Genomic DNA, 20,471 nt, shown 5'->3' on the forward strand with positions numbered 1-20,471 from the left:
TAGGGGTGAGCAAATTAACCACCATAACCGATAACCGAACCATAACCGACATAACCGAACCACTAATAACCGATAACCAATATAACCAATGGTTATGGTTATGAAACTTTGTATAACCGCTCAGTCGGTTATGGTTATGAAGCTTTGGTTAACCGATATAACCGAAACCGAACCGAACTTGTGATGTTAACTTTACATAATGGATTTGTGTTTTACAAAACCATATAGAGGGTTTTTAGTAAGATAAAAATATGTTAGTAACAAAATGATCTTGATGTAGATGTGATTTATTTGATAAAGAACTAAGGTGTTATGACCATAATTGTTTTTGTTTGAGAATTACCTTATTAAAAAGAACCCTAAATCGGTAGTTTAACCAAAAAGTTTAGTCTCCGTTATCTTATAAAATAGGCTCAAGCTAAGTTCAAATCGTGCACAACCCTATTTATTTCAAACCTTGCTTGGTTACTTAACCGAAATTAATCAAAACCGAACCATAACCGATTAACCGTAACCGAAGTTTGGTTATGGTTATGGTTATGGTTAATAGTAAAAACCGAACCAAACCGACCCATGCACACTCCTAGGTCTCGGATCGTCAAAAAACGGTTTGGCTTGGAGTTTTGAACAGACTGAACCCTTTTTTTTCAAAATCATTTGTGTAATAATTTTTAAAAATGATGGTTTATTACTTATTAGCATTGTTGTTATGCACAATAAACCATACCGTTTGATTTGGTCTCGGAAGAAGATTAAACTCGCATCAGCTAGTAGCGTTCAAAACTAGAAGTATCGAAACCCCAAGACACACGGTTAAGATATTATAACGCTATGGAATGATATTATGATTATTATCAACTACTGTAAAAAGGATTGCATGCAAATTGGCTTGCATATTATGTTTATAACGCGCTATCTATCGAATATATGATTGGCATGCATACTATGTTCATGATCAAGCCCATGTCCTTTTCTTGTTCTCGCGCTCTTGATTTGGACCACTCGGTCTACTATGGTTATCCGGTCTCTGACCTGCTGGTACTGGTTTAGCCATTCTTGCCGGACCCTTGTGGTGTGGTCTAGGTGGGTCTGACCTCCTTGACTTACTCTCATTGTTATCAACGTTCTCTACTTCACTATTTCTCGACAACCTCTTTCTTGTCACTCCTACGCTACCAAGAGAGTCATTTTTCTTTGACCGGTTATATCCAGCAGCCACTTGGCGGTTCATTAGATTTGAACTCCTTAAAACATGTTGTTCGACCTCTTTTATGAACTTGTTGTCTCTTGAACCGTCGTTATGTTTGGGGTCCTCATGGGAATATGACTTCATGGAACTAGAGGAATCTTCAACTGTCGAATTTATAGACATTCGCCTTTCTTTCTCTTTAAGCTTCTCCTCAAGCTCATTAATCTGTATTTTCAGAAATACTTGGACTCTTAGCATAATAAGAAACAAAAAAAAAAAAATAATAACAGGTAAATAAATAAAAGGGTTGAAAAAAAGCATGACCTTTTGATGGAGTGAGGTTGAATCGGAATCTTGTTCTTGTTCTTTTAGTTTCCTTTCAAGTTCCTCAATCTGAATTGATATAAATTGTAAATAGTTTAGTAAGATTGTGGAGTTATAATATATATGAATGAACATAAGCTATGGTTAAATTGTTATGACCTTGTTTTGAAGGGTCAAAGTGTAGGACTTTGACTCTTTGACCTGCTCTTTCAGTTTGTCTTCAAGATCCCTGACCTGTTTTCAAAACTCCAAGTTTTAGTAGGACTTTTTAATCTATCAAATTCATATATTCAAGAAAAATTCATACCTTCTGTTGGTGTGTTATAGCTCTCAACTGTTCTTCTTCCGTAAGCTTGTTCTCGAGCTCCTTGACCTTTTATTATATCATTTAAATATGTTTTCAGTAGGATTGTAATTAGGGGTGTACATGGTCTGGTTCAGCTGGTTTTGACGAAAATTTGGGCCAAATTGTACGATTTTGAGAAAATGGCAAACAAATCGAACGGGCTGGTTGGTTCGCTCGGCCAAAGAGGTTCAGTTTGGTGGTTTGAACCGGTTCTTTTATTTATTTATTCTTTAAAATTGTTAGTTTGTATTAAGTTTTTGAAAACGATAAAGATGGTTTATGAATATCATACATTTGCATAAAATATATATTCCAAAAAAAAAAATATATTAGAGGTAGACGGCCGGTTCCAAGTTCCGATTGGCGAACTGAACCACTAAAAACATCGTTTTCAAACCGTAAGTCGTGCCCAAACCGGACAATTTGCTTCAGTTTGGAAGGTCCAGTTGGTTTCTAACGGTTTATGAACACCACACCTACATACGACAATCATATTGAACACAAATGATGAAAATTACTACCTTTTGTTGAAGCCCATTGTTAGATTCCTCTTTCGCCCTCAACTTATCCGAAAGAACCGAAACTTGTTTCTCTAACTGGGAGTGTAATCCTTTTTCGAATTCAATCCGGCTCTCAAGCTCTTTAATCTTCTCCATATGGTTTTTATGTACTTGATCTTTACCTTTGATCTTGCCTTCCACATTCTGTAAACTCTCTTCTAACTTCCTCAACGACTCATCTTTTAAACGCAATTCTTGCTTTGCTTTATCAAGCTTCATGTTACCAGTCAACCAAAGTCAAATACTACTTCAAGAGAACTTATAATAATAATAATAGAGTAAAGTACACAGATGGTGCATGTGGTTTACTAAATAATGCGTTACAAAGTGCAAACACCACAGGGACCATTCGTGTACTTCTGGAAAGCTAAGGACCAAATCCAAAATTTTGATAAATCCCTTGTACTTTACTCATAATAATATAAATAAATAACATGTCACACATACCATCATTTTCATTTTCTGTAGTTCGCCTGTATCGATTTGCTTTCTAGCGGGACCCAACTCGACCCCTCTAACTCTCGTTGCAAAGTTTAATGAACTTAAAGTCTCACTTAAGTCACGTTCCGATGGACTAATTTGCACAAACATTAACGTTTTCGAGTCACCACCTAAAAGAAATAACAAAGCAACATACTTTAATATTTTCTAACAAAAATATGCACAAATAGGTACCAACAATTAAATGTACCTAATGAATCTTGTAGTAAATGTGTGAGCTTTGAGTTCCGGTATGGGATGTGACTGCTTTTATTTGCTAAAGCAGATACTACATCACCGAGAGCGGAAAGAGATCGGTTTATATTTTGGGCCTCCTTGAGGCGATCGCCTTGAGCGTCTGTCTTTGCAAGCCTCTCGCTTCCGGCTAAATCCACAAGCCATAGCTTGCTCTTTGTGCACTCGCCGTTTAACAAATTCTTTGCTCTTACTATAATACATAGCATACTAGAAAAACATAAAAGGAAAAAAAAAACAAGATAAATAAACTATAATAAGACAAATTATATTATATGATAAATGTAGATAGCGGGTGAGCAAGCTGGGTAACTAACGGGTCAAAACAAATTCAGGTTGGGTAATGGTTTAAAACAGACTCGGGTTGACCAGTCGGGTCAATTCAAAGCCGTTTTTGTGCAGTTTTGGCTTTTCAGATGAATAATTAATGTGTCAAATATGATAATAATAAGTTTTTTTTTTTTTTTTTTTGTGAAATGGTTTAGGATGTTACAAAAATAAACTTTTTAGTGACTTTTGACTTATAATCTCTTTCAATATTCATGATATACCCATTTGACCCATTTGAAATAAACATAAACCAAATCGACCCGTTTAGGATACTGTACTTTATCCTAATCACATTTGTTAAAAGTAGAAAATTTTTCCGTTCAAAAAAAGGTAGATTTTTTTTTTTTTAAATTTACCAATGAGAGCGGCTGCTATGTTCATTCACATTATTTGACCCCACAGCACGAGCGCTGCTTCCGGCTTGCAATACATTCCAAACTTCTTGTATGTTTTCAACTTTTGCTTCAACTAGCCCCGGAATACTGTGAAGCCCCCCTTCACCAGCTTGCTTTATTTCCAACCTAAATTTCCAAAAAAAATATATATTATATATCTTAGTTCATGAAGCTAAGTGATTATGATTAAATAGATATTTACTTCTTGGAGGTTGACGACGATGATGATGTTGTTAGCAGATCCCTTATTTGTTCATTGTACACTTCAAGCACGCTAACGGATATGTCATATGTGAAAGTGTCATTTCTTTCTTTTGCAATTTTGAACAACTCCTCGAGTGTTTGGTAGTTAACCCCTCGGTTTCCCTCTGTACCCTCCATCGTAAACGTCTTCCCCGTCCCCGTTTGTCCGTACACAAATATGCATACATTGTAGCCATCCAAAACCGACGTTACCAATGGTGACGCTTGGGCAAAAACATCAACTGTGTATAATAACAAACGGATAATTAGAACATAGTTTATACAATTAAAATATTAAATTCAGTTAAGAAAATACTGATTATTATTATTATTATTATTATTATTATTATTATTATTATTATTATTATTATTATTATTATTATTATAAATAGTAAAAGGCATCTATGCTACACTCACAAAATACTACTATTCATCACTTTATCCAACCATATCTTGCCACATAACTACTTCCTTCTTTCTTTTATCTTTTTATATACAAAACTATTTTGTCTGTTTGTTACATTTTCATTTATACCCCTAAACTTTACTAAAATTCTCATGCAGCCCTCAAATTTCAATAAAATTACTTTTTTTCCTTTGATGACTACATCGAGCGTCAGTACTGTGTTGATGCCGCAAACGCGCGGGGTAAAATTTCTCAGTAACTAATAAAAAAGAAACCTTGATTGTCAATAGGTGTGAAGACTCTATCAAATCTGAACGTCTTTTTGACGGAACTGCTATTTAAAATCCCAAGTTCACCATTAGATGCTGCATCGAAGTCTACAACCGTTGAGCACCCGGTTGAAGATTCTGCTTTGCTTAGTGGACGACAACGACAAAATACCCTTATATTTCCTGAAAATTACAGGTAGTAACAATAAATATGCAATGATATAATGTTTGGATAATTAATTGTTATGTAAATAAAAATTAGCAGACCTTTTGCATCCTCAACTTGATTATGAAGCTTTCTTCTCTTTGCTTGTTCTTCATTGTACTTCATTTTTAGATCTTCACACTGTGCAACTGCAAGTTGATAATCAATAAAAAAATTAACTAAAAGGACTAAACGGGCCAAGAAAAAAACGCGTTCTTGAACAAAAGAAATATCTTTTTCAGAGATTTACCTAATGCTTGAACTGCAGAAACCATATTATTTAGATCGGGAACTGAGTTAGCACATTGGTGCGCCTGAAGAGCGAGCTGGGAGTGGTCTTGTTTCAAAACCTAAGTATGGAGCCATGTTAAACAAACATAAAACATAATCTGAGTAGAATGTTAATAATACTTGTCTTAATCAGTAGGTGGAGACGATGGCAGTGACGGTGATGGTGCCCAGGGGTGCAAGCGAGCTGAGCAGCTCACGAGAGCAGCTCGAGAAAAAGCTCGAAACGAGCCGAGCCTCATTTATTTATCGAGCCCGAGCTTGGCATGTTAAGCTCGTCAGACTCGTCGAGCCTTAGTGTAATATTAGTTTTTATAATATTTTATAACATTTACCCCTTATTTAAAGTTGTCTTGTAAACGAGCCGAGCCGAACTTATTTAAGTTAACGAGCCGAGCCCGAACCTAAAAATAAGCTTGTTTAGTAAACGAGCCCGAGCTTCACTTATCGAGCTCGAGAGCCTAAACGACTCTATTATTTATATTATTTTATTAATATATTAATTAATATTGTTAATATATTAAACCAGCCAACCCCGAGTCGAGCTCGAGCTTGAGAAACTACCAAGAGCCAAGCTCAAGCTTTGAAAACAAAGCTCAAACCAAGCCGCGCTCGAGATCGAGCTCTGATAAGTTAATTGAGCTCGAGCCTCGTCGAGCTCAGGCACGGCTCGTTTGCATCCCTAGTGGAGGTCACCCATTTGCACTCGTTTTAGTTTAGCAAGTCTATAATAGTGACCCATTTTGACTAGGGGTGGCAATCGTGTCGAGTTGATGGGTTGGCGGGTTGACGGGTTACGGGTTGGTGGGTTGAAATGTTCAACCCGAACCCGACCCATATTATTATTCAGGTCAAAGATTTCAACCCTAACCCGACCCATATTAATTCGGGTCAACCCGACCCGTTTAACCCATATTTTTAAATGAGTGATATAAGTTGACGATTTATAAACGAGTTGTTCGGTTTTAAGCGGGTTATCGATGACATGTTTAATGATGAGTATGAGTATGATAAATAAATAATATAATGTGTTAAAATTAATATTATTATAACTAACCATGTAAAATAGAAACCGAAAAAACAAAAACAAAAATATAAAAGATTTTTTATCTAAATCGTTAAACGGGTTAATGGGTCAACCCGTTTTTATACGAGTCAACCCGAACCCGACCCGTTTTTAATACGGGTCAACCCGAAACGGGTCGTGTTAGTCGACCCAAACCTGTTTTTTTCGTGTCGGGTTAACGGGTTGTGTCAAGAATTGCCGCCCCTAATTTTGACCATTGTAATTTGTGTAGACCAAATTGACCTATTGTATCAAATTAGTAGACCCAAATGAACTCCTAAGCAGTGTTTACCCAAATCAACCCGTTTCTTGAAGAGCGGGTCACAAACGACCAGTCTATCAATTTAGCAGACCTAAATGAACCCATAAGCTAAACTTTTTTTACCCCAATCAACCCGTTTCTTGAAGAACGGGTCAAAACTGACAATTGTATCAATTACCATTATTCTATGTGATAATTCCTTGACGGCAGCAACCCAAACTTTCTTGTCATGTTCATATCTACTTGATATGTTCGTAAGCATCTCGGATTGTTTCTCCATCTTTCGGTCTAATAAAAAAAATTACGAATTTTTAAGAGAAGTGTTACTAAGACATATATAAATATTTTCTAGAACCGAAGTTAAATGTAATGCTTGAGTACATAAACGTACCAAGGGAGGATGTCTGGAACAACTTATTGTCAAGTTCCATACGCGCCTGCTGAAGTTGTTCATTTGTTGCAGTTAAAGACATCCAAGCTTGATAACATTCGTCAGTCTTACGCTGGCATTGACTAGTCAACTCTTGTATCCTCTTCTCGTACTTCTCTACCGATTTCTTTCGCATTACTTTCTTCTTCATTATGAAATGATTCGACAACGTTAAACATGATTCAGTATCATAAATTCATAATTGCATTAATAATAATAATAATAATAATAAAAATAATAATAATAATAATCATACCTGAACTGAGAGGACTTCTATATCAGCAGCACAGTTTTGACATTTTATACAATCATGGTTTACAACATCATCTGTAATTAAGTCAAAACAGAACAGAAGTCAAAGTCAAAGTCAAGACACCTGTCACATTACAATAATAAATTAGATTCACAGAGGAACTAAAATACCACGAAGATGAGGAGCCCGTCTTATGCATATTCCACTGATCAAAGGACTACCGGTGATCCCTTCAAACCTAACCACAATAGGTTGACCCATCTTGACTTTGACTCTCGAGTCAACTAACTGCACTGGTCTATTGGCTCCGACAACAGAAAAGATGTCAAAATCCACAAGAATCTGTTAAAAAACAAAACAAAACTCAGATTCTAGAAACTAAATTGTGTAGTAACTTTTTATGCGAATTTAAAAAGGGAAATTGTGATTGCCTTCTCGTCCTGCAAGTATACATTGAACACTCTCATGCCTTTAGGACCGAATGTGTTTATCATCTCGACAAAATGAAGGTCAACATAATAATCACCCTCTGGTAGATTGTCAAACCGGTACTGAAACTCGCCTATTCTTGCTGTGTGGTAAATGAATGAAACATCACCACCCTCGGTTATACACTCGTTCGTTTGAAATATGTCGCCTCCATCAAAGTACTTATCCTCTACCAAGTTTATGGTTGAATCAGGTTCTACTATGGTTTGGGCTCCGGCGTTCACAAACAGAACAACTTCATCTGATGCCAAAAGAAGACGATTTGTAATCAATAATATCAATACAATTTACAGAATTATTGTTTGCTTATCACATAAGCTGCTATTTTTAAAAGGTTTGGGTTCAAAATCCCAAAAAAGTTGAATCCCTATGGCAATATAAAGTACTAATTCACCCGCAGAGGTCTCATATGTAAGCCTGAGCAAGATTCGGGTTGGACTGAGTAACCCGAATACTGACCCGAGACCAGAACGATTAAGCATATTTGGTTTGGTAGTCAGTGTGAATTTTGGGGGTGAATTCGGTTTCGGTCTAAGGGGCCGTTTGGCAACATCTGAATGGTTAAGTACTGAACCAGTAAGAGGTCTGAACCATTAGGAGCTTGTATAATGCTTAACCGTTCATAGGCAAATGTCTGACCAATTCAGATTTGAGGTCTTAACCATTCAGACTCTATATAAGGCTTAACCATTCAGAGGCAAATGTCTGAACCATTCAGACATCTGCTCGTGAAACAAATAGTCTGAAGAATTAAGTGTTGAACCAGTAAGAGGTCTGAATCATTAAGAGCCTCATTAAGAGGTAAACAAACAGCTCCCAACATTTTAGCCTAGAAATTTCATATTCGGTCCTGACCCGACTGGGGACAAGACCGATTAAACGTATTCGGTTTAGTTGTTGGTCTTAATTTCGAGGGTGGATTTAGGTTTGGTCTAACATTTTAGCCTAAGAAAATCATATTCAGTCCTAACCCGACATGGGACCTGACCGACTAAGCATATTCGCTTCGGTTGTCAATCTTAATTTAGGGCCCGATCCGGTTCAATCCATGTAAAAAATCAAAATGTAAAACATTTTTTTGCCTAAAAATTTATAATCAATCCTAACCCAATTAAGTTTACGAAAGACCAGAAATTGCACAATCTAGACACTTATACAAAGTCAAAATACTAACCTGTACAGTTCGATTTCACAAACCCATTTGGAATCAACCTTGAACTCGAATCACAAACCATATAATCGAACAAACATTCATCATTCACCGTTGAAACCCCACCAAACTTCTTCTCCGAATACGAAACAACATCCGGACCAATTAGGGTTTCACCGTCAACATTCATCTTGAAATCATGCAGTTGCTCCATGGAAATTAGGGTGTGGTTTTGCTAGAGAAGGTGATTTGGGTTAACGATCGATTGATTTTTTGGTTTTGAAAATTTGGGGGTGAGAGTTTCAATCTTGACCGTTGAGGAGATGACCGTTGGTGTATTTGTGAAACCCTTCTATTATTGACTCATTTTGAATGAATAATGTTACATAATTGTCCCTGCAATTAATATTTTAAAAAATATTCATATTTTGTCACATAATTAGCCCACATTATCAAAAAAACTAAGGGGATGTTTGACAACTTCTGAATAGGTAAGTGGTAAACCAGTAAGATGTCTGAACTCAAAGTTATGAATATTAAGAGCCCGTATAATACTTAACTGTTTAGAGGCAAATGTCTGACCAATTCAAATAAGAGGTCTTAATCATTTAGATTCAGTATAATGCTTAACCATTCAGAGACAAATGTCTGAATCCTTTAGACATCTGTTGGCGAAACAAACAGGCTAAACCATTAAGTGTTGAACCAATAAGAGGTCTGGACCATTAAGAGTCTCATTAAAAGTTAAACAAACAGCCCCTAACGAGGTTAACTTTTTTGTTTAACGATAAACTTCATGATAAACCTCCCCGCTAACAAGGAGCTAGACAAAAGAAAACAAAACAACAAACATACAACGATTAAACATCAAAGACAATCCATCTATCCTAATCCAAATCAAAAACATACATTCAAAAGTTGGACGGTATGTAAACAATTTCTGAGTTTGAATTAATCACTAATAGGTCAAAGTTAGAATTATTAAAATCCAATTTCTCGAAAATATAAACTATACCCTATTTTAATCTATAAATTGAAATAACCGAGAACCGAACCGAAAATATACCCAACCCGACCCGAACCCAAGTATCTAGGTATTTAGATCGGTTCCAATTTTTCATATAAAATCGGGTCGGGTCAGGTTGGTTCTCGGTTCTTTTCATGGTGAAACCCGACTTTGACCTATGGACCGGAACCGACCCTATATTTAGGGTAGTGAATTGGTTCTGTATTTTATATTTGATCGGTTCTCGGGTCGGGTAGGGTCGGGTTTTTCCTTTTGCTCACCCATAATTAAATACAAAGGATAACATAAATAAGAAGGGTAAGAAGAATTCCAATCCATTAATCTTAGATTTGGAGGGTTGAGATTAGTTTTAACGAAAAGAAAATAACAGAAGAGCATAAAAGGAATCCTACATATATCGACTTTGTCTCTCCACATGCAAGGCACATGCCAATTCCCCAATCAAATTTAAAACGTCCATAACTTTTTCATATGACACTTGTTTTAAAAAAATCACCATAATAATAAGCGTTTTTTATCTTTAATATGAGTACAATATTACTATATAAAAATAAAATAAAAATTTTCACTTTTATTGGGTTTTCTTTGTATTGTGTTAAAGGTTGTGATCATTGCGTCTTTCAATTGGGTTTTGGTCCTTACATTTTTTACTAAGGTTTCTATACATTGTGTTATTATCAAAAGAGGATGAAGGTGAAAAAGATGAAGAGGATGACTTGAAGAAGGAGAAGGGGTTTTATTCTTTTTGTTTGGAATATTGAAAGTAAGAATATATGTATTTAAATGAAATTTATAATTTATAATTGTAGTGTTTTTATTGTTAATTTGTAATTTAAAAACAAAAAACAAAGGTTGTGCGTGAAAGAATTTCATCACAAGTGATGACATTTTCACTAAAATCTATCACTAGTGAAGGAATGATACTTGATGACATAGCGAAACTTGATTGAAAATTGTAAGTGAAGAGTGACTGAAGAGTCATGGCGGCCCTACCCCCTATATTAACAAATCGTGTACTAAGTTGTTCCTACAGTTATCCGCTGAAAATTACACAGAACCTTGTCCAAAAAAACAAATAAAAACCCAATGTATCACTATGAGATAAAAATTACACAGAGAAACTAACATACTTTAAGAATCGTTTCAAATGCCCTAGTTGGTACCACTTGTTGATCGTATCACATTCCTTATTCGTTTTGTCGTTAACCCATTGTGATGTGATGAGGACAAAAATCCCTCATTCAATTAGCGGTCGTTGGGTTTCGCGGGACCTATCCGGCGATAAATAACGGTCATAACCACCACTCTCAACGGTTTAGTTCATTCAACCCCTCCTCCAAGAAACCCTTGTTTCTTAATCAACAAGCCACCCCATATACATATATAATCCCTCCAAATAAATCTATCCGATCCCCCGTAAACTTATCATGGAAAACAACCACCACTCGCCCATACAACCTCCACTCGGTTCCACCGTGATCCCACTAGTGAACAAGCTTCGACTTGTACTCGAAAAGGTCCATGATGGTGATAGGGAATTAGAGTTGCCGGATTTGGCTTTTGTTGGCAGCCAAAGCAGCGGGAAGTCGAGTGTGTTAGAAGCGCTGGTCGGACGTGATTTCTTGCCCAGGGGGGCGGATATATGCACCCGTCGTCCCCTTCGGTTGCAGTTAGTACGGACCGATGATGAGGCTGCCGAATACGGGGAGTTTCAACATTGTCCGGGGAGGAAGTGGTTTGATTTCTCTCGGATTCGTGCAGAAATTCAGGTACCCTTAGATTTTGATATGCAAGCTTGCAAATCGTTCGTTTTTATCGGGTTTAACAGATCTATAACGACGCCTGCAACACAAGTATTAAACATGAATACAACTCGTTTAACTACTTTATATCTCATGTTTATAACACAGTTTTACGTTTTATGTACGAAGAAGAAGAAGAAATGATGGATCCTAACCTCATAATTATATTTATTTTTAAATTGTAAAAAAATCAGGTTGTCTACTTTTTCAGTAGATAGGTCTAATCGTGTCTTATATAGATATCTATTGCCAGCCCTACTTTACGTTATGTGGATACTATAATTTATATGAGTCGTTTTTTATTGTCACCCCGTATGTTATCTGGATACTATATTTTATATGAGTAGTTTTATGTTGTCACCTCGTATGTTATCTGGATACCATACTCTATATGAGTGGGATTCTACTGGGTACGTTTGTTTGTTTGTTTGTTTGTATTATGACGTTTTAATGTGAATTAACTATCAGTATAGTTGCCCAAAACAATTTTTTATTCAGTTCATGAATTATGTGTTTTGAAGGCTGAAACTGAGAGGGAAGCTGGAGATAACAAAAGAGTTTCAAACAAAGAGATTTGTCTTAAAATCTATTCAACCAGAGTTCTGGACATGACATTAGTTGATCTTCCTGGAATGACCAAAGTTCCGGTTGGTGACCAGCCGCCGGATGTCGAGGCACAAATCCGTAAAATGATATTGTCTTACATCAAGAAGCCACATTGTCTGATAGTAGCCGTTACTCCCGCAAATTCAGATATAGCGAATTCAGACGCACTTCACATTGCAGGCATTGCTGATCCTGACGGTAAGAAGATCAAACACAGTAAAATGATATTACGGTTTAGTTCTTGAAGGTCTTACTCTTACATGCCCCTTGTTTTCAGGTAATCGGACTATTGGCGTAATTACAAAGGTACCATAAGGGTTAAATTCTCATTCCGTGCTCTTTACTCTTTGCAAATATCATGTTCTTTGTAAGTGCAGCTGGATATCATGGATAGAGGTACGGATGCTTGCGATCTTTTGCTTGGAAAAAAAATTCCTCTTCGACTTGGTTATATTGGTGTTGTCAATCGCTGTCAAGAGGTAAAACTGACAGTATTGGTTGGTATGAGGGGCCAGATGCTACAAGCTACATACATCTCTTGTACTTTTATTATTAAATTCTTTTAAGTTTTTCTGAGCTATTTTTTCCATTCGTATCATGTTTCATAGGATATTGAGCTCAATACGGGAATACAAGATGCACTTGCGTCTGAGGAGGCTTTCTTCCAGAGTCATCCAGTACTCCCTAAACCTTTAGTTTATGCACACATACACGTATACAATATATATATAGTTCTATATCATGCTACTAACTCACTGTTTTCTGATGACATCACAGGTATATAACGATGTTTCAGATTGCTGCGGCATTCCTCAATTGGCCAAGAAGCTGAATCAGGTATAAATCTTTACTGACTTCACTATGTACATATTTTTTTTTTGTTGTTGCTCGAGTGTAATGGTTGTTCTTGTCAGATTTTTGTACAATACATCTTCAAAAGGCTTCCAGATTTGAAGACTAGCGTCCGGTCAAAACTCGCAATTGCTGCCAAGGAGCATTCCTCTTATGGGCACATGCCACAAGAAGTAAGTTGTCTGCATGAGTTTATATCATATTCTTACATTGACTTGACCAATTCGGGGCATGTCATCCGAAACCTATCAAGTTCAAGCCTTCTTAAAGCTCCCTCTTGAAAATTAACTTGTATATATACATATTTGTTACAAAAAGAAAAGGCCACCATCTTGGTATTTTTTTTAGGGAAATTAGATTTTAATAATCCCACCTTCAAAAATCCCCATTGGCAGTCCCATCTTAAAAAAAAAAAAAAAATCCCACTAGACCTCCGTTAAAAGAACTTAACCCCGTTTAAGTTTTTTTTTCCGAATTTCAAACTGATGTTTTAAGTCTTTTGATCAGAAAGAGGATACGAATCAATTGATGTAAAACTTACCCTGAAACAGTGCTCCAAACGGCTTGATTTTTGTTAATTGGAAGTTTAAACACCCGAATTGAAGCACCGTTTCGTCCTTTGGAGCATGTTTCGAGGTAAGTTTTACATCAATCAACTCGTATCCTCGTTCTGATCGAAAGCCCAAAACATCAGTTTGAAATTTGGAAAAAAAATTAACGGGGTTAAGTCCGTTAAGTTTTTTTAACGGAGGTCCCCTATAATTTTTTTTTAAAGGTGGGACTACCGGTGGGGATTTATAAAGATGGAATTATTATTGGCCAACTACCAAAAGGTGGGATTATAAAAATCATTTTGCCTTTTTCTTATAATCTTTGGTTGCTTATTTATGTGTTTTCCAGCGTGACCAAGGATCATTGGTTCTGAACATTCTTCTGAACTACTCCAACGGTAAGAAATATTGTTGATCATTTGTTATGTACGTATACATGCGTGTGTATGTAGGCAGGTACGTTTGTATGTTTTTAGACATACATAATAAAAAAATCTTTATTGCAGCTTTTGTGTCCCTGGTGGATGGAAGAAACGAAGAACGCCTAACATCTGAGCTGTACGGTGGTGCACGGATTCATTATATATTTCAATCAATATTTGTGAGCCGTTTGGAGGTATGCTTGTTTAATCTTGACCGTTACTTTAGTCCTAAGGAATGCTTGTAGTATATAAATGTTACACATTATTGTATCTATATTGTAGGAGGTGGACCCGTTTGAGAGATTAAGTGATGAAGAAATCCGTACAACAATCTACAATGCAACTGGTCCTAGCTCTGCGTTGTTCGTGCCCGAGGTTTGAATTTCTTTATCTTTTTAGAGTAAAGTACACAGATGATCCATGTGGTTTAACAAAATTTTAGATTTGGTCCTTAGCTTTTCAAAAGTATACGAATGGTCCCTGTGGTTTGCACTTTGTGACTCATTTAGTCCCAAATTTTACCAAAAGTCACATGGATGCTCCATGTGGTTTGCACTTTGTAACACAGTTAGTCTTTAACTTGGACATTCTGAAACATTAATTTACTGGCCGGGGACCAAATGCGTTACAAAGTGCAAACCACAGGGACCATTCGTGTACTTTTGAAAAGCTAGGGACCAAATCCAAAATTTTGGTAAACCACATGGACCATCCGTGTACGTTACTCTCTTTTTTATTTTCATAAGTTGGAAAATTACATTTTCTCTGCAATTTATAGGTTCCATTTCAAGTTCTGGTCCGAAGGCAGATAGCTCGATTGTTGGATCCTAGCCTTCAGTGTGCTAGACTTGTATATAATGAATTAGTAAAGGTTGGTTATGTTATTTCATAAGAGACCTTTTTTTTTAACTTAAGACATTTGTTTTGAGGTCATTAATTCTTTTAAATATGTTTCAGATGAGCAACAATTGTCTCGTGCATGAACTTCAACGATTTCCTCTTCTCAAGACGCGCATTAATGAGATTGTTGGGAGCTTTTTACTTGAAGGTCTTGAACCTTCGCAAACAATGATCGGGCACATAGTTGAAATGGAGGTACTTAAGTTACGGGTTTGAATTTCTAATAAAAGATGAAAACACAACCTAACACAAAATTCGCAGGTTTGGGTTTGGTCCAAATGGGTTCATGTCAGTTCCTAGTGGAACCCGCGAACATGTTTAGCTAAATGGGTCCATTCATGTGTTATTTTTATTAATTTTTTGATAAAATGTGTGTTATGTCGTAATTTAAACTGACTATATATTTTATGTAAAAATTATAAAGATAATGAACGTTAGGCCCTACAGTTTAAACATAATTGTTTTATGCACATTTTTCTTTTATGTAATTTGGAATTTTTGAGTATTAATATCCAAAAAAATATGAAATCTTTTTTCTTATAGTAACTGGTTATGTTTATGTCAACCATCGAATATGTATGTTGTGATAAGCACGATTTTAGGTTTGTAGGAAATTTTGGGTTCGAGTCATGTTCAACACTCCAACCTGCAAACACCATTTAGCGCCAGTATTTTAATCGAACTTTTCAAAACCAGCAGCTTGGCACATTTATCATGTCAACAAACAACATATAATGGTATTATTTCATATTGCAGACTGACTTTATAAACACATCACATCCAAAATTCATCGGAGGAAATAAAGCAGTGGAAGTTGCTTCAAATCAACTCAGAACATATAGATTATCTTCACCTAGGACAAGGGTATACTTGTCCAACTGTCAGTATTTATGTCTAATTTTGTTGTTAAATGAGACTGATAAAACCGATGTTTGGTCTCCCACAACCATTTGTATCAGGACGGTGTAGATTCGGATGCAGTGTCGGTTTCTGGAAGCAATCGCATATCTAATGCTATTGTAGCTAGATCTCATACCAATGGAATAGTTTCTGATCAGGTTCTTTTATCTTCCTTCTAACATAGTTACATCAACGCATCATTCTTTTTCTTTTATTTTTTATGTTCTTGCTCACAAATAGGGAGTTCGATCGGTTGCAGATGTTGAAAAGAACGGATCACCTGGTAAAGATGCACATTCATTGTTATTTTTTTTAATCATTTTTTTCTTATATTTGATTTTTTTTTCTTTTTTAATTTTGTAGGAAGTGAGCGGGGTTCAAATTGGAGCATTTCATCATTTTTCCGTGCAAGGGAGGTTCACAACCCTTCGATCAATATTTCCCGAAGCAACTCAGACCATGCAACCCTGAACCATAAGGAACATGCTTCCTCTATAATACATCTTAGAGAGGTTTGCATTTTATCTTAACCCCCTTAAAGGTCACCTATCTAGCGTAAGCTGGGGCCCACTGGTTAGCAGTGTATTGGTGGGGCCCAGTTATAAAACAGAAAAATATTCCTACTTGTTATCTTAAAAAGTTTTGGAATTTGACTTGTGCTTTTTGTGTGTGATAAATGAATGGTGCCAGCCGCCATTAATGTTGAATTCATCGGATATTCACTCGGAGCATGAAGCCATGGCATCAACGGTTACCAAACTGTTGTTGGAATCTTACTATACCATCGTACGGAAGAACATCCAAGATTCTGTCCCCAAAGCAATCATGCACTTTATGGTGATCTTTAGTTTCACTTTTAATATATAGTAGATAATTCATGTTTTATTTTAATACATTATATTTAAGTGATTGTGTATCCAGGTGAACCGCACAAAGAGAGAGCTACGTAATGTTTTAATCGAGAGTCTGTACAGGTGAACGAGGAGGCGGATCTCTTGGTTTGTTAAATTTACTTTAAATTAAGTGAAATGAAATTTATCAGCTTTAATCTTCGACAGGGAGGGTCTCTTTCAGAAGCTGCTACAAGAAACCGAGGAGGTATCTATGAAGAGGAAGCATGCTGAAGAAACTTTCATAGCTCTTCAAGAGGCCTCGCGTGTAAGTTTGCTGAAGTTTTTTTAGATAAATAAATGCAATGACATTTGACACATAGCCGAACCACAAAAGTATAAATCACCAACTTCCAAAGCCAAATTTCTTCATCTTAGCGGTTTTTTCACAATGCCAGGCGCGTTACCTCATTTTTGTCCATATTTAACGGATCAAAAGTTATGCTCGTTTTAAGTTTGGCTTTTCATTACCATATTTAGTACAATATCATTTTATTATTTTTCTTTGACTAGCTCTTGGATGAGTTACCAACAGAAGCTGCAACAGTCGAACGGGGTGTGTGGGAGGATCATAGCAATTTCTCAAGTTAATGGACTTTTTCTGTGCGCATTTTTGAGCTACAAGATTCAATCATCTAATGGCTGTATGGATCATTTAAAACAAAATCGTACATCAAGACCTAAGATGGTAGACGATCGACAAGTTGCACCACCGTGAAATGCCTGATAAACTTTGTTAATGGAAATGACAAGATAGGCTTTGAGCTTGGCTACATCATGTATTAATTTTCGGTCAATGGATTATGAAAATAGGAAACTTGTGAGTGATCACCATATGTAGACATTCAATTTACTTGTTTGTAAAATAAATCCAATGCAAATAAATTTGAATCCTAAATTGGTAGGTCAAACGGGCTTTAAAATGTTTTTTTACAAGTTACCGTACACATTTCTATTTCGATTTCATTTATTTTGTAACTGGTCCATGTCTCATTCCAATCCTTTGTAAAGCTAGCTTTGGTTTTTCAATAGTGGTACTTGATCATTGCACTTTGTAAAGTTACCCACACCGAGTAGCCTTATGCAAACAGTTTCGTTTTTTGTTTGGAAGCTGAAACTGCAGTAGTGCACGTGTTTTAAAAAAACGGTTTTTAAGGATGAGATGCAAATGTAAAGTATAAACTAGCCTTTTAAAAAACATATTCATGTGTGTACATATGCACGTGTCTATATCTATATGTGTGTTTATAGAGACATGTCTATATCTTTACACAAGCATGTGCATGTCTACATTCATGAAACCAGGCATGATATGATGTCTAGATAAAGAATAATTGCATAATCACTGCCTCTTAAACATAATCAAATTCGTTTTCTAAAGTCCCACAGACTTCCTTGTACCACCAAAATGGATCGCGATGATTGCATGTAAGTACTTTATAATCATATGTATATTTGATTACAGCATAAGGGAGGAGGATAATATGGTGACATATGCGTTTCTGTTTGATGTTCTTTATGACTGGTGTATTAGCAGTGAGAAGCCGCACATAGTTGTCAATAGCGATCGTAGCAATCGCTATAGCGCGCTACGTAGTGTATAGGTATAGTGTCGCTATTAGAGTTGTAGCAATGCATAGCGAGAGTAGCGACACTTTCATTTTTTATTTTTATTTTTGTTTTTTTTTTTAATATAAATAACAATTAAATATAGCTATAAAACAGCTGAATTTTTAGGTTTTTGTTAAATATACATGTAAATTAACATATATAGCAGGGTATTTTGATATAATATACATATAAAAAAATTTTGATTTTTTTTCTAGTGTATCGCTATTTATAAAATAGCCGCCCGCTATTTATCGCTATTCGCTATGTAGCATATAGGTACCTTATCGCTATTTGTCGCTATTCGCTACTAACAACTATGAAGCCGCAGTTAGCTTGAAGTTTGAACCCGAATTCTCCACTGTGTATGGTAAAACCCGGATGGTAAAAGAGTTGAAAAGACAGACATGATGGTTTATACCGCTCATGAAGTGAGCTGAAACTGAGTCAATTGGAACTCTTGTGCAACCTGGATCTTGGGATGCTTGGTTGATCTATTTGATATTTTGATGGAACATAAATAAGGGTTAAGTTATTCTACAAAAACTTCTAATTGTAAGAAGTGTAAGAAGGATTTATAGAGTGACAAGTGTTCAATAACCTAAAACCTAAACTCACTACACCACCACCCAAAACCTAAACCCCTACCCCTACCCCACCCCACCACCACCACCCAAAAACCTAACCCCCCCCCCCCCCCCAAAAAAAAAAAAAAAGAAAGAAAGCAAGAAAGAAAACTATATACCTCACCAAAAAACCTAACCTCCCCCACCCCCAAAAACCTCAAAAAACCTAACTCCCACCCCCAAAAACCTTAAAAAATTATAAACATCCACCACCACCCAAAAACCTAAACCCCCCACCCCCCTCTCGACCAAATTTTTTTTTTTTTTGGGTGGGTTATTGGGGGGGATGGAGGTGGGGGGTTTAGGTTTTTTGTGTAATGTTGATAAACTTATGTTCGGTGTGCGTTCATGAACAGTTTGTGAACATGTTAATTTCGTTAACGAATGAACACTAACATAGCTTTGTTCGTGTTCGTTCGGTTCGTTTACAACCCTACTGGCAATCATGTAACATGTTTTTTTTAATTGAAAAGAAACTATAACAATACCATACTCAAACTAAAGAAAATAAAATGTTCATTTTTATTGGTATTTTTTTTTATATATTAACATATGAAAAAATAATAGTCGTTTAAATAAAATGTTCATTTTTTTGGTATTTTTTATATATTAACATATGAAAAAATAATAGTCGTTTAAAAATCGTGAGGGAAAGTTAGTTTAAAAGTCAAGAACATATTTTAAAGGATTGTACCACATGTTTTAAGAGTTATAATTATTTAAACTCTTATGTTTATGTTAATTATATTTTTGTCTTCTTTATATGTATTATATATACTAGAGGGTGTCTGCATAATGATAGGAGAATACAGACACTGCCTCTACGATAAGCAAGTGAATGGGGCCGTTGCGTGGCGAACGAAACGGTTCATCAAGCCGTTTTTAGCCTTCACTCCCTAAATAGGAATAGAGCTACTTTACAAATAGGGCTAATTACTTCGCACGTGATAGCCCTCTCGATACCTTATTGGGGCTTTGTAACTAGTGGTTGGTTCATGTCGCTAGAGCCTTTTTGTCACACCCCAACCGATGACGGAAACATTGGGGCGCGGCACTGAGCGAAACAGATTGTCCAGGAGAAATCCATAACAACTAAATTACCGGATAGTTAATATTATGTCCCATACCATAACCCATCAAGTAAACTAATTATTACAGACATAGATATCTCAAAGACAAATAACATGTTCTGACAACTCAGATTCAAAATAAATAAATTGTTTTTGTTTGTTTCTAGACTCCATCCTAACTCGATTCCATCAAATAGCAAGCAAGCATCCTAAGCACCTGTCACATACGTTAAAATAAAGGTCAATACACATAGTGTAAAGGTGAGCATACAAGTTT

General features: G+C 36.0%; 2 protein-coding genes across 4 annotated transcripts; one reads left to right on the top strand and one right to left on the bottom strand.

Annotated features, from left to right (window-relative positions):
- Positions 1-794: 794 nt before the first annotated feature.
- LOC110867819 (kinesin-like protein KIN-14R) lies at positions 795-9,293 on the bottom strand. The gene is made up of 18 exons (XM_022116832.2): positions 8,965-9,293; positions 7,733-8,031; positions 7,472-7,643; positions 7,305-7,375; positions 7,010-7,193; positions 6,797-6,906; positions 5,253-5,352; positions 5,065-5,151; positions 4,804-4,980; positions 4,082-4,364; positions 3,841-4,005; positions 3,111-3,364; positions 2,867-3,030; positions 2,381-2,632; positions 1,821-1,886; positions 1,673-1,747; positions 1,514-1,582; positions 795-1,414 (listed from the first exon to the last, which is right to left on the bottom strand). Exons 1-18 carry the CDS (start codon positions 9,152-9,154, stop codon positions 956-958), a joined length of 3,177 nt encoding a protein of 1,058 aa, XP_021972524.1. The 5' UTR covers positions 9,155-9,293; the 3' UTR covers positions 795-955.
- Positions 9,294-11,072: 1,779 nt separating this feature from the next.
- On the top strand, positions 11,073-17,788 carry LOC110867818 (dynamin-related protein 3A). Of its 3 annotated transcripts, none has more exons than XR_004863299.1 (20): positions 11,073-11,736; positions 12,291-12,573; positions 12,653-12,681; positions 12,753-12,854; positions 12,984-13,052; positions 13,153-13,212; positions 13,290-13,400; positions 14,128-14,176; positions 14,285-14,394; positions 14,483-14,575; positions 14,979-15,071; positions 15,158-15,295; positions 15,857-15,964; positions 16,060-16,158; positions 16,260-16,283; positions 16,364-16,512; positions 16,691-16,837; positions 16,922-16,974; positions 17,059-17,158; positions 17,404-17,788. XR_004863299.1 is itself a non-coding variant. In XM_022116830.2 (20 exons), the coding sequence occupies exons 1-20, from the start codon at positions 11,395-11,397 to the stop codon at positions 17,606-17,608; spliced, it is 2,361 nt and encodes a 786-aa protein (XP_021972522.1). In that variant the 5' UTR covers positions 11,081-11,394; the 3' UTR covers positions 17,609-17,788. The 3 variants fall into 3 exon arrangements, 2 of the variants coding, with proteins under 2 accessions (XP_021972522.1, XP_021972523.1); XM_022116830.2 differs by having other exon boundaries at positions 11,081-11,736; positions 16,241-16,283; positions 17,426-17,788; XM_022116831.2 differs by having other exon boundaries at positions 11,085-11,736; positions 16,241-16,283.
- The last annotated feature ends 2,683 nt before the right edge of the window (positions 17,789-20,471 follow it).

The sequence above is a fragment of the Helianthus annuus genome, chromosome 7, assembly GCF_002127325.2.
Source record: "Helianthus annuus cultivar XRQ/B chromosome 7, HanXRQr2.0-SUNRISE, whole genome shotgun sequence".
NCBI lineage: Eukaryota > Viridiplantae > Streptophyta > Magnoliopsida > Asterales > Asteraceae > Helianthus > Helianthus annuus.